Source organism: Zootoca vivipara, chromosome 15 (genome assembly GCF_963506605.1).
Source record: "Zootoca vivipara chromosome 15, rZooViv1.1, whole genome shotgun sequence".
Lineage (NCBI taxonomy): Eukaryota > Metazoa > Chordata > Lepidosauria > Squamata > Lacertidae > Zootoca > Zootoca vivipara.
Genome location: NC_083290.1, coordinates 44,580,964 through 44,597,304, shown reverse-complemented (window position 1 = coordinate 44,597,304; position 16,341 = coordinate 44,580,964). Strand labels below are relative to the sequence as shown.

The following is a 16,341-nucleotide window of genomic DNA, read 5'->3' as shown; positions in this document are numbered from 1 at the left end:
TGTGTTATCAGTCTTTTGTTTTCCTTGCCAAGCCTGTTTCCACTCAGAGCCCTGTGATCTGAACAGGGCAAGATGGCAGCCATTTCCTTCCAAAAACATGCTCTATCCATCTTCTCTCTGTTGCTTATTGTTTTTTCTAAGAGTGGGAGGACTAAAGTGAGGGAGGGAACATCCTTTTTTCATCTCTTTCTCTTCAAATTGCAGCTCCAATGCCCTCTCCAAAACAAGTTCAGAAAAATGTTTCTGGCCTTGACACAGGCTTTGCACTTTCTCACTAAGAGTTCTCTCTGTGCAAACAAGCCTTAAGCTGATGCTGATACAACTAGGAAGACCCCAGGGGGAAGCGCTTTGTACTTGACAGGCCTGCTGAGAACGTTTCTGGGCAAAACCTGCAAGAAATGGTTCAACAGAGCAGACAACAGAATCTGACACAGTTGACTCATCTCCTGCAAGCATTACTCACGTAGTTCTGAAAGGTTTGGCAGGCAGCTGTGCTGTGGTCTTCGACACTCCTTGGCTTTTACAAAGAAATAGGTTGGGAAATCACAAACAAAGTTCAGCAACACACACAAGCACTAATTTTGCACATGTTCTGCTTTGACTCCTACTTTCCACTCTTATTTGGAGCACACCTGTAGCCCCAGAATTCTCTGGCCTCCGTTAACATACATGCCAGCCTTTGCCGCCCAGGTATCCTCCAGAAACTTTGGGCTTCTGCTCCCACCAGTTGTGTTGCTTGAGGCAGATGGAAGCTATCCTCCAAAACATCTGGAGGGGACCCAGTTGGAAAAGGCTAGAAGAAGTAGATACACCCATGAGAGCCCCTTCTTTGCTGCTTCCAGTTTCCCCAGCCTTTCTCTTGAGCTAACTAGTAAGGAGGAGTATAAAGACCATTTTTATTCTCCCAATTATATTCACCCAATTGGATGAGGTTGGGGAATCTTTTTCAGCCCAAGGGCCACATTCTTTATGGGCAACCTTCTGGGGGCCACGTTATAGTGTGGGGGCAGTGTTGGAGACAAAAATAAGCAGAGCAGTGAATTTAGCATTTACATTTGTAAATGTACAAGGCCCCTTCTCTCGGCCTTGCTGATGGTCCAACAGAAGGCAGAGCAAGATGTTTGGCACTAGCTTGGCTTCTGGAATTGCCAGAAAGAGGCGTACAAGGCACCATCCAACTGTCTTAGGGACTCCACTCTGAATTTGTGTAGGGTTTACTCCTGAGCCTTTTCTTCTCCTGAAGATATTCTGCAAGGCACTGGAGTTCCTTCTTCCCAGGTTGATGAGCCCATCTGCCCCTCACTTCCCTTTATAGCATGGGCAGAAACCGCCTTCTCATCAGTTCAATCTGCCATATAGGGGAAGACCCTTACTCCCCGAGGGTTTGAGTCCCATCGAGCATCCTCACTTGGTTTGGCCAGTCAGTTGCAGCTGTTCCTGGATTGTGGCCGCTGTCGCACGCTGACAGCTTCTAGGAGCCGCAGGTGAGAGCTGAGTGAGAGCAGGGTGGGAACCAATGGTAAGCCAAACTACCCCAGAAGGAGCCTGGTGTGTCTCTCACTGGAGGTACTACCCCTCCCCTAACACCCCAGACACCCACTGAAATGAAGGAACCTAAGTAATTTCCATTCACTTCAGTGGGTCTACTCTTATTAGGACTAGCTATTCAGCTCTGCAGCTGGAAAAAATAACCCCAAGCAGCTTACAGTGCTCAGTAATAAGGCCATCCCTTCTCCCAGACTTGCAGTCTAAAAGACACAAAACAAAGGAAAAGTGGATTGACGAAGACGAGGCAAAAAGCAAGCTCAGGCACTGATTATTAGATGCAGGCTTCTTTTGCTGTTCTTTCTGGGAGGGCGTGACAAGGCAAACTCCCTGCAGCTGCTTCCTCTCTGGCTTACAGATGGTGCCTGCTTGGTCTCAGGTACCCTTCAAAAGGATAACCTTTAATAATAATAAAAGGAGATTTTGTTCATAGATCACCTTCATCATGTTTAGTTCTACACAATGAAGTCAATGCTTGTCTGCAGGAAGTGCTAGGAATCTACTAGGGATGCTGAATTCCATGTGGTCCATGCTGGATTCTGTCCTTTAAGAGACTGGGATCCTAGGGAAGCAAACTCATGAAGGCGCTTTGGTTTGGGATCCCCTTTTGTCTAGAGTTTGCCTATTTTTAGAAGCCAGAGTGGGGGCTGCAGAAGCGGCTGCTTGCAAAAAGGGGCTAGGATGCCCTTCTCTGCCTGCTTCAACTTGTACATCCATTTCTCTTCTGCATTATTTGGTGAGCACATCTGGCTGCCACAGGAAGTGAGGGCAGACAACACCTGGCACCTTTAGAAGTTAAGTAAAGCTGCTTTTTCTCTCCACTTTTCTCTATCTCCTTGACCTCCGTAGTTATATGGTGGTGTTTTTAGTTGCTGCTGAATGAGTGCCTAGTGTGCTGATTCTTTCTTTGCACCGATCCAGCTATTGAAGACAAGCCAGCTATGATGGCCTCCTCTCTGTACCTGGAGATCATCATTTACTGCACAGGGGGCTTCCTCATCTCCTGCATGATTGTGACCGTCATCATATACAAGATGAAGAGCACCACAAAGAAGTCAGACTTCAACAGCCAGCTGGCTGTGCACAAGCTGGCCAAGAGCATCCCCTTGCGCAGACAGGTAACAGAAAGTAGATAGGGGGTTTGATTGTCTCCTACCTCCCTTCCCGCAAGAGCCTGGCCTCCATGCTAAGCAAAGCTCGCTAGGTCTAATTCAGGGGTTGACAACCTGTGGCCCTCCAGGTGTGGCTTGATTCCAGCTCACATCAGCAACAAGCAAACATGGCCATTGGTCTGGTAGCCCAGCAACATCTGGCGAGCACCAGGTTGGCTAAACCTGATGTGGATGAACTCCCTAGGGCAGTGTTGGGGAACACGACTACAACTCCCACCATCCCAGACCCATTGGCCATGCTGCTTGAGAGTCTAAAGAGAATTGGAAGCCACATTGGAAGGGGGCTGTTGCCCTCAGGGGAAACAGAGAAGCAGGTGATGCCTGTGACACAACTGCTTGCCTAGTGGGTTCAGCATAGATCAGAGCTGGGCATGCTGTGGCTTAAGGCGCTCCAGATGAGGTCAAAAGAGGCCTGCAGAACTTGTGACCCGCCAAGAGGAATGCTTTGTTGCTACATTGGTAGGATGTGTTGTTTGGTGGGTTACAAATGTGCAAGCCGGCAGCAGAGAATTCCACTATCTGTTCTGGCTCCCAGAAGGCTCAACTGCAGTTCCTGGGGGCCAGAAAGACAAGAACAATGTGCAAATGACATACCCTGGCCTCTTTCCAAGTCCTTCTCCCGGCCACAATGTGGGAGCAAGGTAGCTAGCTCATCAGCAGAACCAAGGAGTGGGGGAGGAGGAGGCAATGGCTGCTGGAAAGAGAGATATGGCAAAACCCATTCTCCCTTGAGGCACCCAGAACTACCTGTGTGCTGGCCCCTTTCTGCAGCAGAACCTGCTGTGGTCTGAATTTCGCAAGTTGATGCATGAGATGTGGTATTTAGCCTGCCCTGCATCTAAACAGCGTTAGAGCACCTGGTCTTCTGGTGACTTCCTCATTCTTCGTTGGCCAGAAGGCCCAGCCGTGCTGGTTGTGAGAAAGAGAGGTCACAAGGGAGGCAAGTGCAGGAGAAAGAAGCAAGATCTGCTTCTTTGAGGCAGGAGCAGAGAAAAGAAGGCATAGTCAAGTCATCATTGTTACTATAGTAATTTACATCACACTTTAAATAAACCACATGCAGCGTTTGCAATCCTGACCTCATCATGTAACAAAAGTAAAAACAAACCTAGGTTCTGTGCCATGGAAAACGGAATCCTGTAGCCAGTATAATGTATTGCAAATTAAATAGATTTGCATATACCCCTCCCCCAGCCATTGAAACCATAATGCCTAGCAGCTTGTTTTGAAAAGTTAGCTGAAAAATTTCTGGATGCTGAATACAAAATTCAGCATTTCCACAGTGCAGATTACAAAATACAGGGGAGCCCTGATGACTGGGCTCTCTGAATTTTGACATGGCCATAGGAGGATGACAGGGACTGGGTAGGGCTGGGAGGGAATATTCCCACGCTATTCTGCCTTGGTTGGACTCCACCTGGAGTCCTGTGTCCAGTTCTGGACACCACAGTTTCTGGAGGATATTGACAAGCTGGAAGGTGTGCAGAGGAGGACAGCCAAGAGGCTCAAGGGTCTGGAAACCAAGCCTGATGAGGAACAGTTGAGGCAGCTGAGTATGTTTAGCTGGGAAAAGAAGACACTGAGAGGTGACAGGATAGCCATCTTCAAATCTCTAAAGGGCTGTCACATGGAGCAAGCTTGTTTTCTCCTGCTCCATAGGCTAGGACCCAAACCAACAAGTTACACGAAAGGAGATTCCAACTAAACACCAGGAAGAACTCTCTGACAGTAAGAGCAGTTTGACAGTGGAACAGATTCCCTCAGGATGTTGTGGACTCTCCTTCCTTGGAGGTTTCTAAGCAGAGGTTGGATGGCCTTCAGTCATATAGATTGAGAGTCCAGCATCGCAGATGGTTGGGACTAGATGACCCTTAGGGTCCCTTCCAACTCCATATTCTATGATTCTATGGTACTTTGGCAAGCCCTGAGTGAGCAAAGTTTGTTTACAGCAGCAAGGACCCAGTTCCCAGGAAAGATCAATATAGTCTCCTTGGAGGTGAGCCGCTCTTCTCCCTACTGGAGCTGAGCTCCTGGGGTCTTTTTGCCAAAGGTAACTTCCACTCTTCCCACTGCAGGTATCAGCTGATTCAAGTTCTTCCATGCACTCTGGTGTGATGCTTGTGCGCCCCTCACGGCTTTCCTCCAGTGGGATCCCAATGCTGGCAGGTGTCTCTGAATATGAGCTGCCAGAAGACCCCCGTTGGGAGCTTCCCAGAGACAGGTAAGAAACTCTACTCTTTCTCAGCCAAGCAGGGATGCCTGACACCTTTTCTACTCTGTGCCCTCCGATACTGGTGGGGAAGAAGTTACTGTGTTTGTTGGCTTGGGGTCCATTCTATTTTTTCATTGTATCAGTTGGAAAAGGCCAGTGCTCACGGCTTGGTGGTTTGGTCCTCTGGGGAGAGGTGAACAGGAAACTATTTCCCCTGCACAAAGGAGATTTCTGCAAATTTCCAGAAATTTCAGAAGCAGAGCTCTAGTAATGTTGTATTTCAAAACAAGGCAGAAAATTGCAGATACTATGAAAGTGGTAGCATCTTTCACCATCTTTGGAGACAGAATATTATTCCGCAGAAAGTGTAGCAGATTCCCATTTATCTATTGACAACAAAGTCCTTTGGAGCCAGGATCAGGGAGGGTTTCTCCCTCCTACGCTACTCACCCACAATTGCTGTGTACAAACGTTCCAAGCAGGGGTGGGAAACCTCCCTGGCCCTCAAGTCCCTCCAGGCCATGCTACTTCAGCCACAACCTGCCTCCCCAGACCCTCACCAGCCCTACTTCATACCCCCATTGGTACTTTTTCCTGGCTCAAATGTGCCTTTGAACTCTTGGTTCTTGGATGGAGGATAGAGAGCGTTGTGTGAATGTGTGTTGAAACTAGCCTGCTCTACAAAGGTAACAGGCACATTTCTTGCTTTGCCCACTTTTCCTCTGACCCTGAGAAAGTTGCCCAGATGGGAAGGTGGTCCTCAGTCTGAAAAAGGTTTCCCATCCCTGATTTAAAGGGACAGGAGGCCAAATAATGTATCTCTAAAGTCTCGTCTGGTTTGGCCCTTCTTTTGATGCAACTTGCAAGATCATGAGCTGCTGCTGTAATTCAGTCTCACCAGGGATATGATTAGCCTCCTGTTTTGGCTGCTGCCTGCCTAGGACTGTAAAAACAAACAGGCTGACTTTAGCATGTAAACAACAACAACTCTACACACAGAAAAAACAGTAGATCAGAGAAAACACTAGGCTGAAACCTTCCCTCTGGCATGATTGTTTTGGGTGTGCATGGTAGGTTGTTAATGTAATCCAGGGATGGGGAACATGTGACCTGACAGACATTGGACTCCCAAGTCCATCAACTCCAGCCAGCATGGCCAGCGGTCAGGGATGATGAGGCCACAAGTCCCCCATCCCATCTCACAACCACGGGTTTTCCAGAAAACGGGAAAACTGCAATACAGTATCTTGCCACTCTTCAACATTTTCGTTATCAGAACACAAAAATACCACTTACAGCTGTGTCTGAAGGGTAAAATTCCATCCCAACCACAAATGATTACAGTGGTACCTCTACTTACGAATTCAATGCGTTCCGAACGCACATTCGTAAGTCGAAAAAAATTGTAAGTCGAATCCCATAGGAATGCATTGGGAGAAAAAAATCGTAAGTTGAAGCAACCCTATCTAAAAATTCGTAAGTAGAAAAAATCCTATCTAAACCGCATCCAAGATGGCGGACAGAGAAGTAGAAACATTTGTAAGTAGTTATTCGTAAGTAGAGGTACCACTGTACAGTGGTACCTCGAGTTACAAACGCCTCAGGTTACCAACGCTTCAGGTTACAAACTCCGCTAACCTAGAAGAGTTGCCTTGAGTTGAGAACTTTGCCCCAGGATGAGAACGGAAATCATTTGCCGGCAGCACAGCGGCAGCAAGAGGCCCCATTAGCGAAATCACGCCTCTAGTTCAGAACAGTTTCAGGTTAAGAACGGACCTCCGAAACGAATTAAGTTCGTAACTAGAGGTACCACTGTAGGTCCAGTTTGTCAAAGCCAGAACCATCTGCAAGAAGAAGGAAATTTCTGTTGGGTGTTCAGCTGCGCATTTGAGCTGAAGAGTGGCGAGCTCCCTTCCATAACCGCCTTTCTCTTCCTCTGCTCTAGGCTGATTCTGGGCAAACCTTTGGGGGAAGGCTGCTTTGGGCAGGTGGTGCTTGCTGAGGCCATTGGGCTAGATAAAGACAAGCCAAACCGAGTGACTAAAGTGGCAGTGAAGATGCTAAAATGTAAGTAATGGCCTTCCTGTAGCTGCTCCGTGTTTCCTTCCAAAAGACCTGCATGTGTCCTTTGTTCCAAGGGCCTCTTAAAGAACAGCAGCTGACTTTCTGCCATTGAGGCGCTTAAGTCTGCATTTTTAACTTTTGGAAATATTTTCATCTGTGGGCTAGTTCACATTTGTATGTTCATCCGTTGATGATTGCAAAATTGGGTGATTTGCATGTCCCAAAATGGGTTTCATAGCTTGTACCAAAAAGGGCAATGAATGTTCCCACCCCTTCCTTAAGAGCAGGGGTGGGGAGAACTTAGACCCAGGGGCCAAATGGAGTCCTTCAGTGCACACCTCTCAGCTGCCCCTCTTTGCCGCCGTCTCCTTACTTGCTTTTGTTGACCTGGAATGTGTCCAGACAAACCACAAGGAGCAAACTCTGACTTGAGCTCATGACTTGTCTGGAGCAAGGCAGACTATAAGCCTAGGTTCAGACCACATGCTAAGCCAAACCATATCTTAGCTCACAGCAGGGTCTGAGGAGGAGCAAAGTAGTTTTGATTTCCTCCCTGAGTACCTGCATGCTTCTGCCAAGCCATGGTTTTGCTTTGTGTTACATGTGAAGAAAATGCATTCACATAGGCAATCCTGTGTCCAAATAGGTATCCAAATAAGACTGATGATTAAGTTCTACGCCTATATTAATTAAACCAAGATGGATAGAATATTTTTGCCGTTAAGGCCAGCTTATGATGTTTATTTGTTCCCTTCGGAATAAGTAAATAAAAAGTTTTTTTAATGAGAGAGAGAAAAGAAAGACAATGCATAAAATCGTTTGTGTATATAGCAACATCACCAACTGAGACATCATGGCTCTACTTGCCACCACTCCAGGTTTTTTAAAAATATATTTCTTTATATGTGCCTGCTGGCCAAGAGGTTTATGTATCAATCCAAATTATGATATCATAGAAGAGAAATGTGTTCTGAAGCTTCCAGAAGCCATGTTTCCATTCCTCTTAACTCTCTGGTTGGCAGCTACATTTTAGAATTACTTATTTGGTGTCACATTTATATCCTGCTCTGGTGTGGGGCTCCCATCCAAGGGGGCAGCTGCCCAAGTCCACAGGAGTGCTGGAGTCTGAGATGCTCCCCACTTGGCCTGTGGATCCAGCACTTGCTTTTCCTTCAGGGCCAAGGCATGGAGAGGGGCAGTAGAATCATACAGTTGGGAGGGACTTCAGACCCCCTATCAGCATAGAAAACCCACTCCTGCAGCATCCCTGATCTGCCTCCATCCAACATCTACTTAAAAACTGCTGAGATCTTCCAAGGCAGCCTCCTCCAAGTAGCTCATACCACCAGAACATTCTTCCTGAGGTTTTGTATAAATCCTGTTTTCCTGTCATGTGAACCCGTTGGTTCATGTCCTGCCCATTAGAGTGACTGAAAACAATTTTTCTCCCCATCTTCTTATCCCCTTCAAATATCTGAGGGTGGATATAAAATCACCTTCACCATCTCTAAGCTAAACATACCCAAACCTTCCGCTTTGCTTTCCTGGGCATGTTCCAGTTTACATGGCCACTTTTCTCCCCTTTGTCTCTATCGAAGGGCCAGGTTCTACTTTTTTGTGGTGGATGATTTTTGCCCAGGAGCCTTAGCTGCTGATTCCTTTTTGAGCCAATCTTAATCTCGATGTCTTTTTCTTCCTCAGCCGACGCCACGGAAAAAGATCTGTCTGACTTGATCTCTGAGATGGAGATGATGAAGATGATTGGCAAGCACAAGAACATCATCAATCTCCTGGGAGCTTGTACTCAAGATGGTGAGGGCTGAGCACTTCTTTTGAGGGAAGAAGTTGTGGTTCTGTGGCAGAGCAGAGGACGGCAGAATGTCCCCAGTTCAAAATAGCTGAAAGTGTTTCTGTTTAGGCAAGCCTATCCATAAGTTAAAAGTGTTTTATCTTTTTTTAGCTTCCGTTGATTTTTATAATCTCTTGAATGTTTCTAAAAACCTGTTCTTAACTGTTTTTATTGAGAATTTTCCAAAAAATATACTTTTTTTTGTAAGAGGTTTTCTTAGAAAAAGGTACGTACGTTTTGTTAAGATGAATAAAACCCTTGACATCTCCACTGAAAGGAGAGGTGGTGGGGAAACGCTTTTCTGCCTGTGACCCTTGGGAGATGCTGCCAGTCAGAGTAGATACTGCTGAGCTTAAATGGGCCAGTGGTTAGACCTGGTGTAAGAAAACTTTCTATATTCCTTCCTGCTTGAGAATAGGTGTGAGGTCATTCCAAATGCAATTATTTGTTTGCTGGGCATTGAACTCTGTTAAGTGCTTGTCCTTTAATTTCTTATCGTTATTTATTCAATTTATATACTGCCCTTTATCAAAAGATCCCAGCACAGTTTACAACAGTAAGAACAAATTTTATGGATCATCAGTAATAAAAAATAATAAAAAGCATATTAATGAAATAATACTCTCAACCCCCCCCCCCCCCCCGCAGCTTTAACAGGCCATAGATTATTTAATGGTTAAAGGCCTGGGTAAGGAGGACTGTTTTTGCCTGGTGCCTAAAGACATGTAATGATAGTGCCAAGCAAGCTTCTCTGGGGAAGAGCATTCCACAGTTGGGGAGCCACGACAGATAAGGCTCGCTCTCTTGCTGCCTCCTTCCGAACTTCTCTGGAAGGAGGTACATGAGAAGGGCATCAGATGGCAAGCTCAGGGTCTGGGCCGGTTTGTATGGGGAGAGGCAGTCCTTGAGGTCTTGAGCCGTGTAAGGATATAAAGGTCAACACCAGCACCTTGAATTGGGCCCAGAAACTAATTGGCAGCCAGTGCAGTTGGGTCAGGATCAGTGTAAATTGCTCAAACCGTCTTGTTCTGGTGAGCAATCTGGCCATTGCATTTTGCACCAGCTGAAGTTCCCAAACTGTCTTCAGAGGTAGTCCCATGGATAATAAATCTCTGCAGTAATCCAGCACAGGTTACCAGAGCATGTCTTGCAACTCAAATGTACAAATCCTCTATCTGCCACTGGTCACCACAGAAAAAGAGCCATGTGGACTGGGAGATGGCATGCGGACAGGCTCTGCTGTGCTCTCTGAACCCAAGGCCTGTCTCCTCTTCGCCAGGGCCGCTCTATGTGATAGTGGAGTATGCATCCAAAGGGAACCTGAGGGAATACCTGCAGGCTCGGCGCCCCCCAGGCATGGAATATTGCTACAACCCCACCCACATCCCAGAGGAGCAGCTCTCTTTCAAAGACCTGGTGTCCTGCGCGTACCAAGTGGCCAGAGGCATGGAATACCTGGCGTCCAAGAAGGTGAGCAATCGCAGCAGGAATTGTGGGGTGTGCGGTTCATACAGGAGGACGGGGGCTGAGGAGGCCGCTGTGCAGGCAACCAGAGGGATATAAGGGCCAGCGAATTATTTAAATTGTCTGCTGCAGAAAAAGGCAGAAGGGCTGACAAAGGCTGACATTTGGATATTGCCTCTTTGGATGCAGAAGCCCTTTGCTTATTGTTTGATTGGATCTGTAACTTTGTTGTTGTTATAATTTGGGGGGGGGGGTGCTTCAGAATTCCACGGAAGTTCAGACAAAAATGTGTAATGGGGTATAGAGACAAAGAAGTCAGCTTTTAAAAAGTGAGATTCTTTATATATGCAGGCTGCAAGTTAGCTTGGTCAAAAATAATTTTGCCCTCTTTTGCTGTTATGTCCCCTGTTTTGTTTTAAGCTAAAAAGGCCCCTTGCATTATCTGAGGGGAGTGTCAAGGCCTCCCAGGGCTGCTGCTTCTTTCTTGCAGGTCCCTAACAATATGTGTCTCCTTGCTAGTGCATTCACCGCGATCTGGCTGCCAGGAATGTGTTGGTGACAGAAGACAGCGTGATGAAGATTGCTGATTTTGGCCTGGCTCGAGACATTCATCACATAGACTACTACAAAAAGACAACCAACGTGAGTAGCCTATTCAGGGGTTTTGGCCCCCACGCCTCACGGCCAGCCTGTATTCTGGACAAGGTTGCCCTCCCCTAGGAAGAACAGGGTCACCGCCTGTGAGGCTGTTAGATCCCACCCTGTCATGGAAGGCTGTGGTGCCTCGGGGGCTACAAGTGCCTTCTTTCAGCTACAGCTGCTTTGCCAGCAATGGCACCTTTTCAACAGAGGTGACTTGGCTGCTAGTCACTTACAGATTGGATGGTCACGATGCGCTCCTCGTGGGGCTGTCTGTGACGATGCCTCGAGAACATCCATTGGTCCCATGGTGTAGCACCCAGACTACTAGCTGGGGTTCTGTTGAGATTCCATAAAACCTCTGTTCATTTCTGGGCCCAATTTGGGGTGCTCTCCCCACAGAGGTGCACCTGACACCTTCATTGTACAACTTTCAGCAACTGCTGACGACACACCTATGACTCTAGAGATGCTTATTTTTAGGATCCACCTTATTTCTGTGAGAGTAAGTTATTTTAAACAGTTTTTAATGTTGTGTTTTAATTGTTGAAGTCTACTTGTGGTGAAGGGACCAAAATAAAATACTGGTTATTTTCATCATTATATTCTGCACATAAAAGGTGTGGATGTCATGTATGTGGTACTGTCCAGAAACCTTTCTGAAGCTGAGGAGGTTTACGTTTGGGCCTGGCCTCTATCTGGTGGGCAGATTGTGTACCACTTCAGGCATTCCTTTCTCCACACAATTAACTTTGGCTAGAGAATGAGGTGAGGACATCTCATAGAATCATAGAGTTGGAAGAGACCACAAGGGCCATCCAGTCCAACCCCCTGCCAAGCAGGAAACACCATCAAAGCATTCTTGACATATGCCTGTCAAGCCTCTGCTTAAAGACCTCCAAAGAAGGAGACTCCACCACGTTGCCTCATGGCCAAGAAGCCGGGGGGGGGGAGTCTCAGAGACTTTGTGGGCACCAGAAGAAGATATCAACAATGCATTTGCACCTATGGGCACCATGAAGGCAACCCCAGCTTGAGATCACACATTGAAATTCAAGAGCAAATTTCAAAATGCAACATGGAAAAGAGATACTTTGTGGGGGGAAGCAGAGGCTTTAATTCAATCTTGAGGGTTTTCTCCTGCATACTTGGCTGGCCTTAAACCATATTAAGATGGATTGAAAGATGTATTCATGGAATCTGATGTAAAGGGCTGCCCCATAGTTGTTGTTGTTGTTCTTGTTTAGTCGTTTAGTCATGTCCAACTCTTTGTGACCCCATGGACCATAGCACGCCAGGCACTCCTGTCTTCCACTGGCTTCCGCAGTTTGGTCAAACTCATGTTTGTAGCTTCGAGAACACTGTCCAACCATCTCGTCCTCTGTCGTCCCCTTCTCCTAGTGCCCTCAATCTTTCCCAACATCAGGGTCTTTTCCAGGGAGTCTTCTCTTCTCATGAGGTGGCCAAAGTATTGGAGCCTCAGCTTCAGGATCTGTCCTTCCAGTGAGCACTCGGCTGATTTCCTTAAGAATGGATAGGTTTGATCTTCTTGCAGTCCATGGGACTCTCAAGAGTCTCCTCCAGCACCATAATTCAAAAGCATCAATTCTTCGGCAATCAGCCTTCTTTATGGTCCAGCTCTCACTTCCATACATCACTACTGGGAAAACCATAGCTTTAACTATACGAACCTTTGTCGGCAAGGTGATGTCTCTGCTTTTTAAGATGCTGTCTAGGTTTGTCATTGCTTTTCTCCCAAGAAGCAGGCGTCTTTTAATTCCATGACTGCTGTCACCATCTGCAGTGATCATGAAGCCCAAGAATGTAAAATCTCTCACTGCCTCCATTTCTTCCCCTTCTATTTGCCAGGAGGTGATGGGACCAGTGGCCATGATCTTGGTTTTTTTTATGTTGAGCATCAGACCATATTTTGCGCTCTCCTCTTTCACCCTCAACAAAAGGTTCTTTAATTCCTCCTCACTTTCTGCCATCAAGGTTGTGTCATCTGCATATCTGAGGTTGTTGATATTTCTTCCGGCAATCTTAATTCCGGCTTGGGATTCATCTAGTCCAGCCTTTCGCATGATGAATTCTGCATATAAGTTAAATAAGCAGGGAGACAATATACAGCCTTGTCGTACGCCTTTCCCAATTTTGAACCAATCAGTTGTTCCATATCCAGTTCTAACTGTAGCTTCTTGTCCCACATAGAGATTTCTCAGGAGACAGATGAGGTGATCAGGCACTCCCATTTCTTTAAGAACTTGCCATAGTTTGCTGTGGTCAACACAGTCAAAGGTTTTTGCATAGTCAATGAAGCAGAAGTAGACGTTTTTCTGGAACTCTCTAGCTTTCTCCATAATCCAGCGCATGTTTGCTATTTGGTCTCTGGTTCCTCTGCCCTTTCGAAATCCAGCTTGCACTTCTGGGAGTTCTCGGTCCACATACTGCCTAAGCCTGCCTTGTAGAATTTTAAGCATAACCTTGCTAGCGTGTGAAATGAGCGCAATTGTGCGGTAGTTGGAGCATTCTTTCGCACTGCCCTTCTTTGGGATTGGGATGTAGACTGATCTTCTCCAATCCTCTGGCCATTGCTGAGTTTTCCAAACTTGCTGGCATATTGGGTGTAGCAAGTTTGGCATTATATGTTTAAACTGATTAATGATTATGGAAGGATTTTAAAACATTATTCTGGTTTATAAAACCCAATTTAAAAAACCAACAACAACCTCGAGTCTCCAATTAGGAGAGCACTATTGCTGCTTGTGTATAGTCACTTTTCAACATTGCATAGTTGATTTTGAGATTGTGGGGTGCTTGCCATATTTGTTATAATGGCCTATATATAAGGAAAACAAGATTTAAACAGCAGTTTTTGCTAGAAGTAGAAATGTCAAAACTACACTGGACGCTTCCAGCTCACACCCTTATTTAAAGCTGTGCATATGTTTGATTTTGTTTTTCAGAAGTGATTATATATATATATATATATATATATATATATATATATATATATATAGTTTTGCTACGGTGCAATATCATGAGAAATAAACTCTTCTGCATCTAACAATGCACATACTTCAAGGGAAAACTGAAAGGTCTTTCCAGATCTCCAGACACTTTTGTGCTGGGAGAAGTTTCCTTCCTAACCTAAAAACTGACAGTCAATCAGCTCCCCCAAATATAATCAGTGGACTCTAATACAGTGGAACCTCTACTTACCAATTTAATCCGTTCCAAATGCACATTCGTAAGTAGAAACATTCGTAAGTCAAAACGATGTTTCCCATAGGAATGCATTGGGAATGGATTAAATCGTTCCGGGGCCTTTAAAAAAAAGGCACTTTAAAGGCCGGCTGGAGGCAGCGATGGGCCCAATCCTGCCCTATGGCCGGATCCACAGGTGGGAGGCCGGCGGGAGGCCGGTGGTTGTGGCGGCGATGGGCCCGATGGCCGGATCAGCAGCTGGAGGGGCTGCGGGAGGTACCTCTCCCAGCCGCCACCTCTCCCAGCGGGGTGATGGGAGTTGCAGTCCTGGCGACGTTGGAGGCTGAGCCAGAGCACCCGCGGGCGGCCGTGTGGGACTTGGGCTCGCACGGACACATTGCGGGCGGTGAGGGGCGGGGGGAGCTTCCTCCGCATGGTGGCTCCGGCTGCGCTCTGAGTGAAGAAGCCGAGGGCAGGAGAGGCGGCCTCGCAGGGGCGGCGACGGCGAGGCCCCGATCCCGCGAGGCCGGTCTACCGGCCTCACAGCAGTGGTGCCGGTGGCGAGGGCCCGATCCAGCGGCGGTGGCAAGCACAGGGCAGCGAGGCCATTCGGATGTCGAAAATTTCATAAGCATGCAGTCTGTGAGCACCTAGAAAGAAACTCTGTGATCACTAAAAGTCAGCATGGGTTCCTGAAAAATAAGTCATGTCAGACTAATCTGATCTCATTTTTTGACAGAATTACAAGCCTGGTAGATGAAGGGAACGCTGTGGATGTAGCCTATCTTGATTTCAGCAAGGCCTTTGACAAGGTGCCCCATGATATTCTTGTAAAGAAGCTGGTAAAATGCGGGCTAGACAATGCTACCATTCAGTGGATTTGTAACTGGCTGACTGACCGAACCCAAAGGGTGCTCATCAATGGCTCCTCCTCATCCTGGAGAGAAGTGACTAGTGGGGTGCCACAGGGTTCTGTCTTGGGCCCAGTCTTGTTCAACATCTTTATCAATGACTTGGATGATGGGCTTGAGGGCATCCTGAGCAAGTTTGCAGATGACACCAAATTGGGAGGGGTGGCTAACACCCCAGAGGACAGGATCACACTTCAGAATGACCTTAACAGATTAGACAACTGGGCCAAAGCAAACAAGATGAATTTTAACAAGGAGAAATGTAAAGTACTACACTTGGGCAAAAAAAATGAAAGGCACAAATACAGGATGGGAGACACCTGGCTTGAGAGCAGTACATGCGAAAAGGACCTAGGAGTCTTGGTAGACCACAAACTTGACATGAGTCAACAGTGTGATGCAGCAGCTAAAAAAGCCAATGCAATTCTGGGCTGCATCAATAGGAGTATAGCATCTAGATCAAGGGAAGTAATAGTACCACTGTATTCTGCTCTGGTCAGACCTCACCTGGAGTACTGTGTCCAGTTCTGGGCACCACAGTTCAAGAAGGATACTGATAAGCTGGAACGTGTCCAGAAGAGGGCAACCAAAATGGTCAAAGGCCTGGAAACGATGCCTTATGAGGAACGGCTTAGGGAGCTGGGTATGTTTAGCCTGGAGAAGAGAAGGTTAAGGGGTGATATGATAACCATGTTCAAATATATAAAAGGATGTCATATAGAGGAGGGAGAAAGGTTGTTTTCTGCTGCTCCAGAGAAGCGGACACGGAGCAACGGATTCAAACTACAAGAAGGAAGATTCCACCTAAACATTAGGAAGAACTTCCTGACAGTAAGAGCTGTTCGGCAGTGGAATTTGCTGCCAAGGAGTGTGGTGGAGTCTCCTTCTTTGGAGGTCTTTAAGCAGAGGCTTGACAGCCATCTGTCAGGAATGCTTTGATGGTGTTTCCTGCTTGGCAGGGGGTTGGACTGGATGGCCCTTGTGGTCTCTTCCAACTCTATGATTCTATGATTCTATGATTTTAAACTATTTTTTTGTCTCCGTAAGTAGAAAAATTTGTAAGTAGAGTCATTCGTAAGTAGGGGTTCCACTGTAATAGGATAGTGGGACAGTCCTGCAGCACAGGGCAAACCCTGCTAAATTCTTCTACTTCCTTCTTCTTTGGCGATCCCTTGTAACCGAGGAAGGTGGTCTTCCATGAACACGGTCTTAACAGTGAGTCTGTAAGTGACTGTGGAGGCCAATTCTGGATCCACACGTCCTTCCACAATGGGGATA

At 46.7% G+C, this 16,341-nt stretch overlaps 1 protein-coding gene across 7 annotated transcripts in view; it reads left to right on the top strand.

Annotated features, from left to right (window-relative positions):
• The window catches only part of FGFR1 (fibroblast growth factor receptor 1), a 101,465-nt gene that overhangs the window by 73,008 nt on the left and 12,116 nt on the right, over positions 1-16,341 (top strand). For 4 of the 7 annotated variants that reach the window (XM_060283073.1, XM_060283072.1, XM_060283070.1 and 1 more), the window contains 6 exons: positions 2,467-2,670; positions 4,794-4,938; positions 6,875-6,996; positions 8,695-8,805; positions 10,122-10,312; positions 10,826-10,948. In XM_060283073.1, coding sequence (XP_060139056.1) covers positions 2,467-2,670; positions 4,794-4,938; positions 6,875-6,996; positions 8,695-8,805; positions 10,122-10,312; positions 10,826-10,948 — 896 coding nt within the window. Of the gene's footprint in view, positions 1-2,466; positions 2,671-4,792; positions 4,939-6,874; positions 6,997-8,694; positions 8,806-10,121; positions 10,313-10,825; positions 10,949-16,341 lie in introns of all 7 variants that reach the window. The other 3 variants (XM_060283074.1, XM_035139888.2, XM_035139887.2) reach the window with 1 other exon arrangement.